Source organism: Oncorhynchus tshawytscha, linkage group LG12 (genome assembly GCF_018296145.1).
Source record: "Oncorhynchus tshawytscha isolate Ot180627B linkage group LG12, Otsh_v2.0, whole genome shotgun sequence".
Taxonomy (NCBI): Eukaryota; Metazoa; Chordata; class Actinopteri; order Salmoniformes; family Salmonidae; genus Oncorhynchus; species Oncorhynchus tshawytscha.
Window position 1 is genome coordinate 55,694,482 of NC_056440.1, and position 20,276 is coordinate 55,714,757.

Below are 20,276 nucleotides of genomic sequence, written 5' to 3' on the forward strand. Positions count from 1 at the left end.
CTCTGTTGTAGCCGGCTGTGACCGGGAGGTCCATAGGGCGACGCACAATTGGCGCAGCGTCGTCTGGGTTAGGGAGGGTTTGGCCGGCAGGGATATCTTTGTCTCATCGCGCACTAGCAACTCCTGTGGCGGGCCGGGCGCAGTGCACGCTGACCAAGTCGCCAGGTGTACGGTGTTTCCTCCAACACATTGGTGCGGCTGGCTTCCAGGTTAGATGTGTGTTGTCAAGAAGCAGTGCGGCTTGGTTGGGTTGTGTTTCGGGGGACGCATGGCTCTCGGCCGTCGCCTCTCCCAAGTCTCATCGCTGCAACTCCCGCACGGACAAGACTGTAACTACTACCAATTGGATACCACGAAATTGGGGAGAAAAAAGGTGTTAAATAAAACTGAGAGGAGATCTGAAGGAGCGCACTAGCGCCCCCTCAATACTTACATTTTTCTATATTGCCACAGAGGGTCAGCCGGTGAAGAGGAAGAAGGGTCCAGCCCCCAAGATGCTGGGGAACGAGGTGTGCAGCGTGTGCGGGGACAAGGCCTCGGGCTTCCACTACAACGTGCTGAGCTGCGAGGGCTGCAAGGGCTTCTTCCGCCGCAGCGTCATCAAGAGCGCCCAGTACTCGTGCAAGAACAACGGCCGCTGTGAGATGGACATGTACATGCGCCGCAAGTGCCAGCAGTGCCGGCTGCGCAAGTGCCGCGAGGCGGGCATGCTGGAGCAATGTGAGTTGTCTGTTTGAGCTACAGTTCCCTGTGGCAGCCATGTTTTAAAATATTTTTTTATATACACCTTTTATTTTCAGAAACACCTGTGCTTTTTATTTTTTAAATATTTTTTTTACCTTATGTAGGGGTTGTGCTAAAAAAGAGAAGATTCACTAATATTAAATGTAGAGATACTGATTGGAGATGGCTTGGCAAGAGCTCTATAAAAAGCTGTAGTACGTCATTGAAATTGACCTCCCAAACTATGGTAGTATATCTTTTTCCTACTTGTAATAACTGTTCTGATTTTGTGTGTTCCTGGCGTTCCCAGGCGTTCTCTCAGAGGAGCAGATCCGAGGGAAGAAAATGAAGAAGAACGAGGAAGAGACTGCACGCACGTCTGCCGTGGTGACCCCCACCCCGGTGCCGGAGGTGGTCCCGCTGGAGCCCGAGCAGCTGGAGATGATCGAGAAGCTGGTGGCCATGCAGAAGCAGTGCAACAAGCGCTCGTTCATCGACCGGCCCAAAGTCACGGTGATTGTCTCTGAGTGTCCCAATTCTTTTGATGCCACAGGGCAAACTACTAACATATGGCATGCTAGATATCTTAAACCGTTTTGCTTGATTGACAGTTGCACTAATGTAGGGATTGCAACATTTCTGCATTCCACAACACCTCTGCTTGTTCAAAGACATGTTAGCCAATAATACTGCACAAAATATTGTTGCTGTTGAATTTTGGGCAAATTCTGTCATCTAGACCATTTCTGGTAGTTCTGCATGGCTGAGCACATGGTGAAATCTCTGCATTGTATTAGGTGTGAAACATTTTTATTGAATAATTCATTAATCTATTGACGTCTTTGTCGCCATCTAATTTCCAGCCGTGGCCCCAGAGTCAGGACCCCCAGAACAGGGAGGTACGGCAGCAGCGCTTTGCCCACTTCACCGAGCTGGCCATCATGTCGGTCCAGGAGATAGTGGACTTTGCCAAGCAGTTGCCTGGCTTCCTAGAGCTCACCAGAGAGGACCAGATTGCCCTGCTGAAGACCTCAACCATTGAGGTGAGTCATGGTTTTTCTTGTGTATCTCCTCACCATTTAACTTCTTTCCTCTCATATTCTCAGACAGATTTGTTAGTGGTAAATACAGTAATAACAAATGCCGGCTTGATATTGTCTTTTGCCTTCTAGTCAAGACCACTGGGGGGGGAAATCATGTCTGGCTCTACATGTTGGTTTTCAGGATCACATGTCTCAATATGTCAAGTAGATGATCTACTTTGCAGGATGTCTCTCACTTGATCCCCAGTCACTGATGTGCCTTGTTTTTCTGCAGATCATGCTGCTGGAAACATCGCGGAGATATAACCCTGCCATTGAGAGCATCACGTTCCTGAAGGACTTCAGTTATAACAAGGAGGATTTTGCCAAAGCAGGTACAGCATCATCTTTCCTTTTTGTCTGAGATGTTCATGATCCACATTCAAACGGCAATCAGTCAAAAACAAGCTGCTCGCCTTCAACCACCTCCTGTTCTGTACCCCATACTCCAGGGTCTCCCACCCTTTTTTCCTCATGACCCCCTTTTTAACATTTAACATTGAACTCTGAAGCATTTATTTGGACTGCAATTTCTGAGGCTGGTAACTCCAATGAACTTATCCTCTGCAGCAGAGGTAACTGGGTCTTCCTTTCCTGTGGAGGTCCTCATGAGAGCCAGTTTCATCATAGTGCTTGATGGTTTTTGCGACTGTGCTTGAAGAAACTTTAAAAGTTCTTGAAATGTTCTGCATTGACTGACCGTCATGTCTTAAAGTAATGATGGACTGTTGTTTCTCTTTGCTTATTGGAGCTGTTCTTGCCATAATATGGACTTCACCAAATATGTTATCTTCTGTATACCACCCCTACCTTGTCACAACACTGCTGATTGGCTCAAATGCATTAAGGAAAGAAATTCCTCAAATTACTGCAACTTAACAAGGCGGAACCTGTTAATTGAAATGCATTCCAGGTGACTACCTCATGAAGCTGGTTGAGAGAATGCCAAGAGTGTGCAAAGCTGTCATCAAGGCAAAGGGTGGCTACATTGAATTTTTTTTTTTTTCCGCATACTACATGAGTCCATGTGTGTGTTATTTCATAGTTTTGATGTCTACACTATTATTCTACAATGTAGAAAATACTGAAAAACCCTGGAATAAGTAGGTGTCAACTTTTTACTGGTACTGTGTTTTATACATGCATGCATGCATGCATACATACATACAGTACACAGGCTGGAGGTGTATTTACATATATAAAAATCACACACACACACACCCCTGAAGTCAAGGAAGGTCCTGCACCCACTCAAGGGAACTTTGGTGCAACCCCTGCCATACTCTGTGGAGACATTGACCTCTTACCCTTAACCCATATGTATTTCCCTCTCTCACTCTCATCCCTCTCAGGGCTGCAGTTGGAGTTTATCAACCCCATCTTTGAGTTCTCCAAGGGCATGAATGACCTGCATTTGGACGAGGCGGAGTACGCTCTGCTCATCGCCATCAACATCTTCTCTGCAGGTCAGAGGTCAAGTGGTATGCTAGTGTGGAACAGAGCTCATATGCAAGGTACCTTTATTACGAAGGTCTGGACATCGACGTAATCATTTTGGGACGATACCAATATGAAATATTTCCTTTGCGATATCGATTTTTAAGCTATTATCGGCCTATACCAATATGGTCACTGATATATATTGTGCATCCCTAGTAATCATATGCGGAAGCTTCCAAAAACATTTATGGGAACAGTGCCGTTTTCAATGATTCTACAGGGTTTGCAGTGAAAATATGAAGTTAAGTAAAGGTGGCTGTAGATATTTTGAAAAACTTTTCAGTAAATAGAATGACAGTAAAACAGTTTATGATACGGTACCTTCAGAAAGTATTCCTACCCCTTGACCTATTCAAAATTGTTACAGCTTGAATTCAAAATGGACTGAATAGATCATTTTTCTCACCCATCTACTCATAATACTCACATAATGACAGTGAAAAGAAGTTTAGAAATTGTTGCAAATATTAAATACATATCTAATTTACATAAATATTCACACCCCTGTTAGTATCACCTTCGGCAGCGATTACAGAGTCTTTCTGGGTAAGTCTGAGCTTTGCACACCAGTGCAATGTGCAAATATTTGCACATTCTTAAAGCTCTGTCAAGTTGGTTGTTGATCATTGCTAGACAGCCATTTTCAAGTTTTGCCAAAGATTTTTTAAGTCAAATCTGTAACTAGGCCCCTCAGGAATATTCAGTGTTATCTTGGTAAGCAACTCCAGTGTATATTTGGCCTTGTGTGTTTATTGTCCTGCTGAAAGGTGAATTTGTCTCCCACTGTCTGTTGGAAAAAATAGGTTTTCCTCTTGGATTTTTACCTGTGCTTAACAAAATTTTTGCCCACAAAATTCCTAGTTCTTACTGATGACAAGCATACAGTTGAAGTTGGAGGTTTACATACACCGTAGCCAAATACATTTAATCCTAGTAAAAAATTCCATGTCTTAGGTCAGTTAGGATCACCAATTTATTTTAAGAATGTGAAATGTCAGAATAATAGTAGTGATTTCAGCTTTTGTTTCTTTCATCACATTCCCAGTGGGTCAGAAGTTTACATACACTCAATTAGTATTTGGTAGCATTGCCTTTAAATTGTTTAACTTGGGTCAAACATTTCGGGTAGCCTTCCACAAGCTTCCCACAATAAGTTGGGTGAATTTTGGCCCATTCCTCCTGACAGAGCTGGTGTAACTTGGTCAGGTTTGTAGGCCTCCTTGCTGGCACACGCTTTTTCAGTTCTGCCCACAAATGTTCTATAGAATTGAGGTCAGGACCACTCCTCCAATATACATTGACTTTGTTGTCCTTAAGCCATTTTGCCAGAACTTTGGAAGTATGCTTGGGGTCATTGTCCATTTGGAAAGACCCATTAACTTCCTAACTGATGTCTTGAGATGTTGCTTCAATATATCCACATAATTTCTTTCCTCATGATGCCATCTATTTTGTGAAGTGCACCAGTCCCTCCTGAAGCAAAGCACCCCCACAACATGATGCGGCCACCCCTGTGCTTCACGGTTGGGATGGTGGTGTTCGACTTGCAAGCCTCCCCCTTTTTCCTCCAAATATAATGGTCATTATGGCCAAACAGTTCGATCTTTGTCCCCATGTGCAGTTGTGAACTGTAGTGTGGCTTTTTTTATGGCGGTTTTGGAGCAGTGGCTCATTCCTTGCTGAGCGGCCTTTCAGGTTATGTGGATATAGATACTTTTGTACCTGTTTCCTCCAGCATCTTCACAAGGTCCTTTGCTTCTGTTCTGGGATTGATTTGTACATTTATCTCCAGGAGACAGAATGCGTCTCCTTCCTGCGCAGTATGACGGCTGCGTGATCCCATGGTGTTTAAATTTGTGTACTATTGTTTGTACAGATGAACATGGTACCTTCAGGCCTTTTGGAAATTGCTCCCAAGGATGAACCAGACTTGTGGAGGTCTACAAATTTTTTTTTTTTTTTTTGAGGTCTTGGCTGATTGCTTTTGATTTTCCCATGATGTCAAGCAAAGAGACACTGAGTTTGGATGTATTTCACGGCCCACCTTCACAGGTACACCTCCAATTGACTCAAATGATGTCAATTAGCCTGTCAGAAGCTTCTAAAGCCATGACCTCATTTTCTGGAATGTTCCAAGCTGTTTAAAGGCACAGTCAACTTAGTGTATGTAAACTTCTGACCCGCTGGAATTGTGATACAGTGAATAAGTGAAATAATCTGTATGTAAACAATTGTTGGAAAAATTACTTGTCATGCACAACGTAGATGTCCTAACCGACTTGCCAAACTATACAGTTGAAGTTTACATACACTTAGGTTGGAGTCATTAAAACTCATTTTTCAACCACTTCGCAAATTTCTTGTTAACAAACTGGTTTTGGCAAGTCGGTTAGGACATTTACTTTGCATGACACAAGTAACTTTTCCAACAATTGTTTACAGACAGATTATTTTACTTATAATTTCACAATGTTGTAGATCTCCTTACCATAGCCACTAAACTCTTAACGGTTTTAAAGACACCATTGGCCTCATGGTAAAATCCCTGAGCGGTGTTCTTCCTCTCTGGAAACTGAGTTGGGAAGTATCTTTGTAGTTACAGGGTGTATTGATATACCATCCAAAGTAGAATGAATAGTAACTTCAATGTCTGCTTTTGACATTTTTACCCATCTACCAATAGGTGCCCTTCTTTGCGAGGCATTAGAAAACCTCTGGTCTTTGTGGTTGAATCTGTTTTTTAAATTCACTGCTCGACTGAAGGATCTTACAATTACAATCTGTGTGTGGGGTACAGAGACGAGGTAGTCATTAAAAAAATCATGTTAACTTACATTTTCTTATTTTGGCTTGCCATAAAATGGGTTGAATACTTACTTTCAATTAATCTAAGATTTTTTAAAAAACATTCCACTTTGACATTATGGGGTATTGTGTGTTGGCCAGTGACACACAATCTAAATTGAATCCGTTTTAAATTCAGGCTGTAGCACACACTAAAATGTGGAAAAGGTCAAAGGGTGTGAATAACTTCTGAAGGCACTGCATGTGTTTGTTGAGGAGTTCACTATGAATGTTTAATTTTCCACTTTGGTGAATTTTCTGTGCCATTCACTCACTTATTTTCACTCTCCTTGCTGGTCCCTTCTGTTTAGAATTCTTCCGCATTTATGCAAAGAGTTATAGGATTTCAAAATATGAATGTCTTGACCTGGGTACTACAGAGACCTTGCCCATATGTAGGAAGTAACATTCAACAGATGTCTATGCATTGTATTGGGTATAAAACGTGAAGCTGTATTCGTATGTTCCCCAGACCGGCCCAATGTGCAGGACCATGAACTGGTGGAGCGACTGCAGCAGCCGTATGTGAACGCACTTCGTTCTTACATCATGATAAAGAGACCAAACGTGAGTGCCCTACTTTTATATATGATTTAACTTGCACAAGCCACCATGTGTAGGTTTTGAGGATGTTTCAGTTTTCACATACACACTTGAGTCCGCGTAGAGTTGAATTCAATTTTGAAATTCCAGTCGGTACAGAAAATATATTGAAATTCGGGTCATGAGTGAGGAAAATTGAAAGTTAACAGGAAAATGTTGGGTTATAAAAAATAAATAAATGTAATGGTCCCCAACCCTGAATGACAAGTGGGGTTAATATTAATCTCTCTTCCTTCTAGGATCATCTGATGTTTCCACGCATGCTCATGAAGCTGGTCAGCCTCCGCACCCTCAGCAGCGTCCACTCTGAGCAGGTCTTCGCCCTGCGCCTCCAGGACAAGAAGCTCCCGCCGCTGCTATCTGAAATCTGGGACGTCCACGAGTGACTCCAGCCGACACCCTCGCGGAACTCTGCCGTGCTCCGCAAACCTGCGTACTGGGACGGACAGAAACATTGGGTTTGTCTTTCGAGTGTCTCGAAAAAAAGACTTGAATGAAGCGATGCCTCCCAGGATACCCAAACACGACGGATCAAACCTACAGATCGGTTGCCAGATTGAATCAGTTGCCAGATTGGAGGAACTTTTTTCTTCTTCTTTATCTTCTATGCAGTTTGGGGGGGTAGTGATGGCACTCTGTCCTGCAGACTGGGACACTAATCTCATGGGGAGGTTGGGGCAAAGAAATAGAATTACCAATTTATATTAATTCTATTTCTATGGGTTGAGGATTGTGCACATCTGATTTCTCTCCCTCGCCCATTTCGTTATTGAAGGTGAGATGGGCTTGTGGTGAGATTGTGCTGCCATGGTCAGTGTAGCTCAGACTTGCTAGCCAGTGTTCACCATTACATCTACTGATATCTGTTGATAGTCTCGTGATCGGCCTATCTATAACGACAATTGCCATGAAGCTTTGAGAAGGTTTTGGCAATGCCCCCCTCCCCCCTCTCCAGATCCACATCATGGATGATAACCCCAAAGTGAAAATAAACAGAAAAATACATGTTAGCCCTATGTTGCAATGGGATAGGATACAGAGGTATCCTAACTGCTGCCCAATGTTAAGCAATGTGTCTTATTGGTGTCCACTGTCCAGATGACTGGTAGGTCACCTGCTTGATTATTGTTGTGATTTAGCAGTTTAAAAGTCAGCCATCTGATTTGTTCTCCTCTCGGTGAAGGAACAAGAAAACAATTCTGATTGGTGTTGAATTGTTTAAGGTAAAGTGATTGGAAGTGTTGGTATAGAGATGTGTAGCCTACCACTTTCAAGTGCAGGACCCCCACCAACCATTTTGTAAATGCACTCAAACATTGATTTTCATGTACAAAGTATATATTAATATGACAAAATATATATATATTTAGTATGCCCACAAGTGAAGACATCCATACAAAATGACTTGTACAATCACTCACTTATAAGCAAGCAGTGATTTAAAAAAAAAAATGTAAAAGCATCACTGGATATGTGAGGGCCAAGCTGAGGCCTTATACACTGGAACAACTTCAATGCTACGTTAGGGAGTAGTAAGCTTAGGCCAGGGATAGGCTTCTTTGATGCAGCTGGGGGCACAAAAAAACGGAACTCCACATGCAGTGGGTCTGCGTACGCACAATCTCCCCCGCCTACCCTGCGAGAAAAACATTTTAGCGCCCCCCCACCCCCGTGACAGAAGAGAACAAATGTTTAGTTTTACAGCTCATTTCCTGGAATTCTACACAATTTTGCCATAGGCTGGAGGAAAATGTTTGCTGTTTTTAATAACTGATGGGCCCCACACTGGTCGGTAATTCGACCATGCTTACTACAAGTTTATATAGCTGGCCGCTAGACTAACTTAACAATTTAGCTGACATGAGCTAATTGACTGATGCACAACCAAATTTCAAAATTTCACATAGAATATACAAACTCTCAACAGTAAGTTGATGCCCTGACTGAAATTAGTCAGAGGGGTCTGCCAGTTGCACATCCCTGGTCTAGTTGTATGTACTCTCCTCCCTTCCCCCAAATCAGCATGGTTCCAGACATCTGAGTGGCAATTTCATCCAGATGTTGAAAATGTGCTTTGCATCCCACAATAGTTGGAATCGCAAAATAAGTTCAATTGCGCTCCTTGTGTGGGCACTGCAGTACTTTCTGCAACGGTAACAATTTTGGGTTACACTATAACGTTCATGAATAAACCACTGTAAATGTTTAGAAATGCTTACAAATAAAAAATAATTACTCAATAGTTTTACCCTATTTATAAATGGTGGTTCGTGAATGTTTTTATAATAGTCTTACCCATTTCTAATAAGGTCATAGGATTTCACTTGACTAAGCTGTTACTCATCAGTTCCCCCCCCCATGATGCTGTTTCTATCACAGTCCTTTGTATGATGACTTTGCAAATGTGACATTTATGAAAACAAATGTTCAGAAGGAATTAGAGAAGGAAAGCTTTTCTTTTTGTTGATGCGATTTCTGATTGACAGATTTTTTTTTTTTTTGTCCATTACTGACCCCACTTTACAACTCAGATCAGTGTGAAATAGAGGACTCCAAGACAAAATGGGGGAGATTTATCATAACAGTTGCACAATATGTCAAAGTAGCACAGCAATAAGGGAGTAAGCTATATGGAGCTTTCAGTTAGGAGAAGAAAATCAATGCAATTATTTAACAAATATGTGTAATATTAGGGTTGGTGGTTTTCTATTTGTAGTTTGTCAACCATCAGGTTTTTATGGCTATTTGTTTTATTTAGTTGGGTTGATATTGAGATTGATTGTCTTTGATGGAGCTGACTCATAGCCTGAAGATGGTTCTTCTACACACTATTCAAAGGGTTTGCTCTTCCCTGGGCATGCGTGTGTGGAGCCATCTATTTTGAATTGCTCTTGAGACTTAAATTGCAAAACCATATTATCCCAGTTTTCATATTTTTCCTTTCAATATGTAACTCATACCAGCAAATGATTGTCTACATTGAAATTACATCAAATCACATACAAGGTATGTGATTTAATGGTATGGGGTCTTTTAGTCTAAATTATGTTTTCAGTTGTTTAGAATACAATGTTAATTATTGTTAATACTGTAGGTAACTCAAAGTTGACTAATAGCATTTACAACGTTCTGATGTGCAGAACTCATTTAATCCCTTCTCTACATCTTAAAGGGTGACGCTGTAAACCATATTGACATAGAAATGCAAACTTATTTGAATATTTTAACACCATCTATATTCTGCTTTATATGTATAAATTAAAACCTGACAGATATTGTAGCCTATTGCCAGATTATATATTTGTGTACGAACTGAAACCAAAAACCACTAATTTTCCCGATTTTTTTTTTTTTTTTTTTTTTGATTTATTACAATTTCAAAGTGATTTGAGTTATGCTTATTCAAAATCAATGCTTTATTGTAATTAGTTCTCTTAAATATCACGGCCAGTAAAATAAATGTATTGTATTTATTTACCCACACTTGTTTGGGTGTTCTGTTGTCAAATAGAGCAGTCAACGGCTATTTATTCATTTTTATCAAAAGAGCTTGTAAAATACAGAATGAATTTGGGCAACTTGGAATCTCTACCTTGGTATTTTACTGCATTGACAAGTATTTACTTTATTACACAGCGGGCTTCATGCAATTATAGTTTCTAGTCTTTTCAGGGTCTATTTTCTGGTCATTTAAATTATATGCTTAGTGATAATTCCCCAAAATATTAATGCAACATGTAAAGAGCTGAAATAAACAATCCCAGCAATGTTCCATGCGCACAAAAGCTTATTTCTCTCAAATGTGCAAAAATGTGTTTACATCCCTGTTACGGCGCATTTCGTGTTTGCCAAGATAATTCATCCACGTGACAGGTGTGGCATATTAAAAAGCATGATCATTACACTTGTGCACCTTGTGGTGGGGACAAAAGGCCACTCTAAAATGGGGAGTTTTGTCAACACAATGCCACAGATGTCTCAAGTTTTGAGAGGGTGTGCAATTGGCAAGCTGTCTGCAGGAATGTTCATTTCGCTACCATAAGCTGCCTCCAATGTAATTTTAGAGAATTTGTCAGTACGTCCAATCGACCTAAACTGCAGACTACGTGTAACTAAGCCATCCCATCCAGCTTCTTCACCTGTGGGATCGTCTGAGACTAGCCACCTGGACAGCTGATGAAACGGGAGTATTTCCCTCTGGCTTAAATACAAACTCATTCTGATTGGCTAGTCCTGGCTCCCGAGTGGGTGGGCCTATGCCCTCTCAGACTCACCCATGGCTGTGCCCCTGCCCAGTCATATGAAATCCATAGATTAGGGCCTAATTAATATATTTAGTTGACTGGTTTCCTTATGAACTGTAACTCAATAAAATCTTTGTTCAGTTTACATTGTAACAATGACTAAAGGTACACTAAGCAAGTTTTAGTTGCTAATGAATTCAGTGTTGGCAATGTTTTCTTGAACTATACAATCCTTGAATTTCTGGACAATATTAAGGGACCCTTTATGTCCATTAACTAATTTCAGTTAATTGGATGTCAAGGCCCTGCATTCGGTATTGGACTAAGAACTGACAATAACAAATCCACTCAATGTGGCACAATGCAATCATTTGACAAATGCATGTAAAATGTGTATTAAAAAAGTGGTCTGCTGTAGTGGCAGCAAAGTGACTTTCTAGCTCTCTGTCCAGTCTCCCATTAACCTATGTGAAGCTAGCCATAGTAAGGATTACCTACAACAAAAAGTCCCTAATTGAAAGTGATGCAAATGGATACAAATAAACTTCAGAATTGCATTGGGGGCATACTTGTATTTCTCTGTACAGCCTTACCTATGGATTGGGGATCAATGAAATGGGGTGTCAGTCTACTCTGTGACACCTACAGAACACAACTGAAGTTTACGCAAATATTAGCGTTGTAGCTCTTATTGCGGGGCTTTGACTGTGGGGAAATCACCTCCCCAGTCAGCCTATTGTGCATATTGAACTGTACAGCCTTATGGATTATGGATCAATAAAATGGGGTATCAGTCTACTCGGTGACACCTACAGAACTGAAGAGTTTACCCTCATATTGTGGGACTGAAACCACTGTGAGCCATATTAAGCTTACCAGTCCAGCTCAATGTGTATTGGACATTCATATTGCACTGTACAGACTTACTTATGGATTCTGGATCAATGAAGTTTGGTATCAGTCCACACAGTGGCATCCACAGAACACAACTGTGAAGGATTAAACAAATATTATATTGCAGGACTTTGACTGTGGGAAATCACTTCCCCTGTCAGCCTATTGTGCGTATTGACATTCATATTGTACTGAAGTGATTTCCCACAATGTCCTACAATAAGAGCTACACCACTAATATATGTGGCCCTGGGTGTCACTGAGCAGACTGATACCCCATTTCATTGATCCACAATCCATAGGTAAGACTGTACAGTGCAATATGATTATGAATATAAATATACACAGTAGGCTGACTAAGCCCACAGTCAAGTCCTACAATAAGAGCTATGATACTAACATTTGTGTAAACTATTCACAGTTGTTCTGATTTCAACTGATTGTTAAATGTATATAACATGCCCACCTTGTTTAACATTATATTGTCCACCTATGCCATGATTCAACTGTGTCCGTTTGCATCACTTTCAATGAGGGACTTTTATTTTGAAGACGAACCGCAAATTCCACGATTGTGGCTAGCTTCACATAGGTCTCACAATTGTACAGTCTGCCCCCACCCGCGGAACTCCTGTCCCTGCAGATGATATGGAGGAAATGTTATGAAGACGGGTTTTATGCCAATAATCATACGTGTGCAAGAAAACTAGCATTTCACAGGCTAAAATTAGGCGTGGATTTAAAAATACACATTGAAGAGCTGTTGAATCGCCATCTCTGGAAAATGGATCCAGGATACTTATTACATCTCGCTATTTGAAATACGTCTCAATTCATCTCCTCACTGGCTTTCTTTCTACCACCGACAACATACCAGGCCGACGTCGACGACAGCTAGCGAGTATTGCTAGCCACCTAGCTAACACTGCTAGGTAAGATGTTCTTGCATTTTCAATTCTCATCTTGGTTGATCATTTCACAACCATCACAAATGTGACAACGTTAATGAGTACAGATCGACCAAATATTATGTTACTTGCCATGGTGAACAAACTTAAAGATAGACAGTCCGCTACTTACGATAGCTAGCTACTTACGATAGCTGTTAGCTAATGCACTCGTGACGTACGTATAAGTGATGGAGTTGGGTTTGCTCTGTACCTGTCATGAAGGACGCTGAATAGATGGTGCTTAACACTGGAACAACAATTACATGCGGGTCGTTGTTGATATAATATCCAAGTCCTTATTGTAATTAAACACGGGACTCGTCAACCATTTGGAGGTAACTTTTCCGTTTCACATAATTTAAGTCACCTTCACCACTGTCTTCCTTATTCCGTCAAGTCAGCGTGAGGTAGTGTCATAGTTTAGCTTTATCGAGCCAGCAAATCAGTGTAGCTTGCGGAGAAGGGCGCCATTACGACCCGCAATTTGGGGCATTCTTGCATTAGCAGGAACCCCTCTGTATACTTCAATCGGTCCGTTTTTAAGCTGGTACGGAGGGGGGGGGGGCTTCAGTACAGTAGGTGGCGGTAATGCACCATAACATTGGATGCCAACCGCTGATAAACCCCACGGAAGAAGTGACGGGGCAACAATCCTTAGCTAGTGACGGGAAACTAAGCTTCCTGAAGCATTGAGGCTTTTCACTCAATTCTGTCAAATAGGTCCATTACTCGAGTCTTTGACCAACACGCTTACTATTGGCACCTGCTGGTCAAAAGAATTTAGAGCAGCCAAATTATTATAGATGACGTCCCACATCCTGTAGCGTGTGTGCAACGTAGCCTTTTTGTCTTCTGCCAAACCGATCAGGTGGTTGTTCAACAAAACAAAGCTTCGGATGTCATTGATCACATGCTTCTGATAAATTGATACAGACATCGGCACCCTGCTTTGAAGTACACTTACCGATTTCGATGTGTGCCTCTGAGCTCCAGTATCAAACGTAGCATCACTAGGTAGATGGTGTCCATTGCCCCCGCCTATCGGCAGGGATGCAAACTAGTCACCTTTTGGCGAAATTCGCCGTTAAGAATCCAAAATAGGGGACATACGTGTTTGTGTAGATACGACGAGTGATGTGCGTTTGTAGCAATATTGCCTGTATCCAAGGCTCAGCCAATCGTTCACATAACAGCAGAATGCAGCACGTGACTGAAGAGAGAAGAGACAACCAATTTGCATGCTTGTTTTTCTCCCAAAAATGAAAATACTTCCCCTAGAGTCGCAACAGGTTTTAACAAGTGGATTCAGGGATCAAGTGTAGCTGGAGCTGGGCCTGGTTGGAGTGAGGGGGGAGTATTCCATTTTTTACTGTGTGAACTAATTTTTTTGCACATTTTTTTGCACACATGTAGCCTTGTGCACTTAATCGATGTCTACTTTAGTTGCCACTATAATAGAGCAAAATAGAATGCCTGTTTGTTTCATTCTATTTCAACTTTAAGAAGTTTTTTTCTCCAAGTGCAATATTTAGATGTGTATGGTCATAAGCATTCTATTATAAAGGCTGTCATGGCTAACTGCAATATTAGTGTAATGTTTTTTCTCAAGACTTTAGTGTCATGTGCAGTAAAGTCTAGGCAACAAATAACATTGGATTGCTTCCTTTAAATGTTTCAGCTGTGAGTTAGGTTCACATGAACCACTTTTTATTTTACACACACGGACAGAGCATGTAGAGCATATGCTTTGTTGTTTAATTAGCTAGGGTTTTTTTTTTTGCATGTTCAAGTGAAGAAGAAAAAAAGTGTCACTGTTTTGGGCCCTCACCAGTTTGCATCCCTGATTGGGCACAGCTTTCCGGCAGTTTTGTTAACGATGGCGAGGGCAGGTGTTCGGCAGGCAGGAGCGAAGGACACTGTGTGAGCCCTCTAGCTAGCTAGGACTCCTGTACACAGCAGGTGGGAAAGGTCGCTAGCTAGCACACCGGTAGACTGTACGTCACTCCCGCCTGTCTGGCACCGTTTTCCCGCAGTTCTGTTATCAAAGACGAGGGCAGGTGTTCAGTGAAGGATACTGAGTGCTAACAATAGCTAGGACACCAGTAGAAGGTGTATTTGGCCCCCGCCTGTCGGGCACTGCTCTCCCGCAGTTCTGTCAACGACGGCGAAGGCAGGCTGGAGCAAAGGACACGGTCTTGAACTGTCTAGCTGCAGTTGCACGTCAGGCAAATTATGATGACATTGCAAGAATGAGAAAGAAGCTCAAGCCTATAGCTTAAATACTTTCATGAGTACTACTCAAGCAGTTTTGATTGTACTAGTCGGTGTCTTCTTCATTTGATAAAGGCATAATATTGTGTTTTTAATGTTTTTTAATTGAACCTTTTTTAAACTATATTAGGCCTATGTCTGAATGCTGACACACTAGCCACAACATCAATATCTGTCCCTTTAGGAACCAAGAGAGAGAGAGAGCCACATTTGTTTATTTATTTTGAGACCATGGCCAGCCAGCTGGTGTGATGCAGTCATTTTCATGTTTTGAAATGCATTCAAGGGCACCAATTTCCAGTGAATGGTGAAAATGCAGTACTTCAGAATATTCCCAACTGTACAGCACTTTTGTGTACCTATGTTTTAATGTTTCTAGGTGTCTTTCCGCAGTTTTAGTTTGTTCTCAGCAAAACTATCAAGACGTTGTCTTGTCCAATAAAGGGGCAATCTGGCTATTTTAAAAATGTGAGGCCACTGCAATAGGTTACATCCTTTCCATCTTGGTTGCAGTTCAGTGTTACTGGTAATAGTTGGTTTGCATGTTGTGTGAATCATACCTCCCCCCAAAGCTTACATAACCAGTCAGTGCCTCCTGCAGAGTAGACCGCTCTGACCAGATTCAGCTGTTGCCTTAACCTGTGCTATTATTTAGCCTGTGAAGATGATTCGATTTGTGGGGGTCTGCTTTCTCCCACATGACTCAGTCATTACGCCAGCCTGCTCTCCGAGAAAGGAAGACTTTGATTGCTTGACCCAGGTCTCACCTCTTGTCAGATGAGGCAGCTGAGAGGTTTACAGTGTATCTTGTGTTTTGCCAGTGTTGCTGTTGCATTGCTAAACTTTTACCTGGAGCTCTAGCTCTGATACCCCTACCCTAAAATGTGTATTTTCAATAAATCTATTTCAATATGTCACAATGTTAAAATTGTGCAGCTATTGAAACCTGGCATGCAACGCATAGTGTACACAGGGACGTACACTATGCATAGTGAAGAAGGGTTGTTGGTTTTGGTGGGGAAATTGTGTATGTTGTCAGCTCTATGTTGATGCTGGGGGCCTTCACGTCCAGACCAGATATAAAATCTCTGGTGTTGTCATTAATGTGGCATACTGAAGGTGGCAGTTACAAATGTTTTGCTATATATTGGACAGAAATGACCGGCCCAGCTAGGCCCTAACTGTAAACATAAACAATACATTTTCCAATCAAAAGGACATTTCTTTATCAGTTTAGCTATGTGGCATTTCCAAACAGAGTTTGCTAGGGGGGATTCATTAGTTACATATCACAATATTATTTTGGACTCATTTACATTGATACTTTGACTCCAAGTATCGATTTATTTTTATATACACTGAACATAAATCTAAATGCAACATGTAAAGTGTTGGTTGTATGAGCTGAAATAAAGATCCCCGAAATACCATATGCACAAAAAGCTTATTTCTCTCAAATTTTATGCACAAATTTGTTGACATCCCTGTTAGTGAGCATTACTCATTTGCCAAGATAATACATCCACCTGACCGGTGCGGCATATCAAGAAGCTGATTAAACAATAGGATCATTACACAGGTGCACCTTATGCTGGGGACAATAAAAGGCCACTCTAAAATATGTGGTTTTGTCACACAACACAATGCCACAGATGTCTTAAGTTTTGAGGGAGCGTGCAATTGGCATGCTGACTGCAGCAATGTCTACCAGAGCTGTTGCCAAAGAATGTAATGTTAATTTCTCTACCAATTAACCACTCAACATTATTTTAGATAATTTGGCAGTATGTCCAACCGGCCTCTCAACCGCAGACCACATGTAACTACGCCAGCCCAGGACCTTCATATACGGCTTCTTCACCTGCGGGGTCGTCTGAGTGGGGAGTGCTGAGGATTATTTATGTCTGTAATGAAGCCCTTTTGTGAGAGAGAACTAATTCTGATTGGCTGGGCCTGTCTCACAGGTTGGTGGGGCTATGCCCATCCATGGCTGTGACCCTGCCCAGTCATATAAAATCCATAGATTAGTACCTAATGAATTCATTTCAATTGAATGATTTACTTATAGGAACTGTAACTATAGGAATGTTGTTCTCTCTCTGTGTGTGTGTGTGCATATATGTACACTGCTCAAAAAAAATAAAGGGAACACTAAAATAACACATCCTAGATCTGAATGAATGAAATATTCTTATTAAATACTTTTTTCTTTACATAGTTGAATGTGCTGACAAAAAAATCACACAAATTATCAATGGAAGTCAAATTTATCAACCCATGGAGGTCTGGATTTGGAGTCACACTCAAAATTAAAGTGGAAAACCGCACTACAGGCTGATCCAACTTTGATGTAATGTCCTTAAAACAAGTCAAAATGAGGCTGAGTATTGTGTGTGGCCTCCACGTGCCTGTATGACCTCCCTACAACGCCTGGGCATGCTCCTGATGAGGTGGCGGATGGTCTCCTGAGGGATCTCCTCCCAGACCTGGACTAAAGCATCCGCCAACTCCTGGACAGTCTGTGGTGCAACGTGGCGTTGGTGGATGGAGCGGGACATGATGTCCCAGATGTGCTCAATTGGATTCAGGTCTGGGGAACGGGCGGGCCAGTCCATAGCATCAATGCCTTCCTCTTGCAGGAACTGCTGACACACTCCAGTCACATGAGGTCTAGCATTGTCTTGCATTAGGAGGAACCCAGGGCCTAATGATAGTCAGGCTACCTCTGGCGAGCACATGGAGGGCTGTGCGGCCCCCCAAAGAAATGCCACCCCACACCATAACTGACCCACTGCCAAACCGGTCATGCTGGAGGATGTTGCAGGCAGCAGAACGTTCTCCACGGCGTCTCCAGACTCTGTCACGTCTGTCACATGTGCTCAGTGTGAACCTGCCTTCATCTATGAAGAGCACAGGGTGCTAGTGGCGAATTTGCCAATCTTGGTGTTCTGGCAAATGCAAAACGTCCTGCACGGTGTTGGGCTGTAAGCACAACTCCCACCTGTGGACGTCGGGCCCTCATACCACCCTCATGGAGTCTGTTTCTGATGGTTTGAGCAGACACATACACATATGTGGCCTGCTGGAGGTCATTTTGCAGGGCTCTGGCAGTGCTCCTCCTCCTCCTCCTTGCACAAAGGTGGAGGTAGCGGACCTGCTGCTGGGTTGTTGCCCTCCTACGGCCTCCTCCACGTCTCCTGATGTACTGGCCTGTCTCCTGGTAGCGCCTCCATGCTCTGGACACTACGCTGACAGACACAGCAAACCTTCTTGCCACATCTCGCATTGATGTGCCATCCTGGATGAGCTGCACTACCTGAGCCACTTGTGTGGGTTGTAGACTCCGTCTCATGCTACCACTAGAGTGAAAGCACCGCCAGCATTCAAAAGTGACCAAAACATCAGCCAGGAAGCATAGGAACTGAGAAGTGGTCTGTGGTCCCCACCTGCAGAACCACTCCTTTAATGGGGGTGTCTTGCTAAATGCCTATAATTTCCACCTGTTCCTCTATTCCATTTGCACAACAGCATGTGCAATTTATTGTCAATCAGTGTTGCTTCCTAAGTGGACAGTTTGATTTCACAGAAGTGTGATTGACTTGGAGTTACATTGTGTTGTTTGTGTTCCCTTAATTTTTTTGAGCAGTGTATATATATTTTTTGCGAGGGAGCATTAGTTAGCGCTAGTCAGTTGTACCTGCTCCAGAACTATTTTTCATCTTATAGCTTGTTATTCATCTTCTTTTTAAATGGTTAGCCAACATGTTTTCAGCACTTTTGTTTCCGTGACTGATTAAAATTTTGTCATGCTCTCTTTCTCTGCAGCAGACATGCACTACATGACCGAAAGAATGTGGCCACTTGCCCGTCAAACATCTAATTCCAAAGGCATGAGCATTGATATGGAGTTGGTCCCCACTTTGCTGCTATAACAGCCTCCACTCTTCTGGGAAGGCTTTCCAGTAAATGTTGGAACATTGCTGTCGGGACTTGCTTCCATTCAGCTATGAGCAGTAGTGAGGTCGGGCACTGATGTTGGACGATTAGGCCTGGCGGCGCAGTCTGTGTTCCAATTCCTCCCAGAGGTGTTCGATGTGATTGAGGTCAGGGCTCTGTGCAGGCCAGTCAAGTTCTTCCACACCGATCTCGACAAACCAATTCTGTATGGACCTCGCTTTGTGCAATGTCATGCTGAAACAGGAAAGGGCTTCCCCAAACTGTTGCCACAAAGTTGGAAGCACAGAATTGTCTAGAATGTCATTGTATGCTATAGCATTAAGATTTTCCTTCACTGGAACTAAGGGACCTTAGGATAAACCATGAAAAAAATCCCCAGACTATTATTCTTCCTTCACCAAACTTTACAGATGGTACGATGCGTTCCCCTGTCATCTGCCAAACCCACTTGAAGATACTGACACAGTTCTTTAAGTTGTCCATATTGACTGACCTTATCTTAAAGTAATGATGGACTGTTGCTTCTCTTTGCTTAGTTGAGCTGTTCTTGCCATAATATGGACTTTGTCTTTTACCAAATAGGGCTATCTTTTGTATACCCCCTACCTTGTCACAACACAATTGATTGGCTCAAATGCATTAAGAAGGAAAGAAATTCCACAAATGAACTTTTAACAAGGCACACCTTGAAATACATTCCATGTGACTACCTCCTTGAAGCTGGTTGAGAGAATGCCAAGAGTGTGCAAAGCTGTCATCAAGGCTATTTGAAGAATCTCAAATATAAAAATATATTTTGATTTAACACTTCTTTGTTGTTGTTGTTGCTTACTACATGATTCCATATGTGTTATTTTATAGTTTTGATGTCTTCACTATTATTCTTGAATGTAGAAAAAGGTCAAAATAAATCCAACATTACCCATGACGGAGAACGGTTGATTTTCAAGGGCAATGAATTCTATTATCTTGGCTTTAATGGATTTTGCCTTTGAGTTGTCTCGCTGAAATTTTGTTACTCTTTCAAATGACTGCTCGACTTGTTGACTGCTCGATCCACACAGCAGACATTGTGGGCTAGTTTAGGAATGCGGTGTTGCACGTATAGCTCAACATTTTACCTGGCATCATTACGTCATGTACCTACGTTATATAGGTATCCACGTCAGCTTTGACATCGGTTTTGCACATCGGTGTTAAACTAGACA

The 20,276-nt window shown here is 42.1% G+C and overlaps 2 protein-coding genes across 35 annotated transcripts in view; both read left to right on the forward strand.

Moving 5' to 3' along the window:
* Window positions 1-10,524, forward strand: part of LOC112263485 (oxysterols receptor LXR-alpha) — a 37,069-nt gene extending 26,545 nt beyond the window's left edge. For 2 of the 6 annotated variants that reach the window (XM_024439774.2, XM_024439773.2), the window contains exons 4-10: window positions 454-720; window positions 1,034-1,242; window positions 1,587-1,766; window positions 2,041-2,140; window positions 3,158-3,319; window positions 6,622-6,716; window positions 6,992-10,524. In XM_024439774.2, the coding sequence (XP_024295542.1) occupies window positions 454-720; window positions 1,034-1,242; window positions 1,587-1,766; window positions 2,041-2,140; window positions 3,158-3,319; window positions 6,622-6,716; window positions 6,992-7,138 (1,160 nt within the window). In that variant the 3' untranslated portion in view covers window positions 7,139-10,524. The remainder of the gene's footprint in view (window positions 1-453; window positions 721-1,033; window positions 1,243-1,586; window positions 1,767-2,040; window positions 2,141-3,157; window positions 3,320-6,621; window positions 6,717-6,991) is intronic. The other 4 variants (XM_042330787.1, XM_042330788.1, XM_042330786.1 and 1 more) reach the window with 4 other exon arrangements.
* A 1,955-nt stretch (window positions 10,525-12,479) lies between these two features.
* The window catches only part of LOC112263487 (MAP kinase-activating death domain protein), an 84,267-nt gene continuing 76,470 nt past the window's right edge, over window positions 12,480-20,276 (forward strand). For 10 of the 29 annotated variants that reach the window (XM_024439787.2, XM_024439792.2, XM_024439789.2 and 7 more), the window contains exon 1: window positions 12,482-12,822. The gene's annotated coding sequence lies outside the window, so the exon portion shown is untranslated. Of the gene's footprint in view, window positions 12,823-20,276 lie in introns of all 29 variants that reach the window. The other 19 variants (XR_002955500.2, XM_024439780.2, XM_024439782.2 and 16 more) reach the window with 5 other exon arrangements.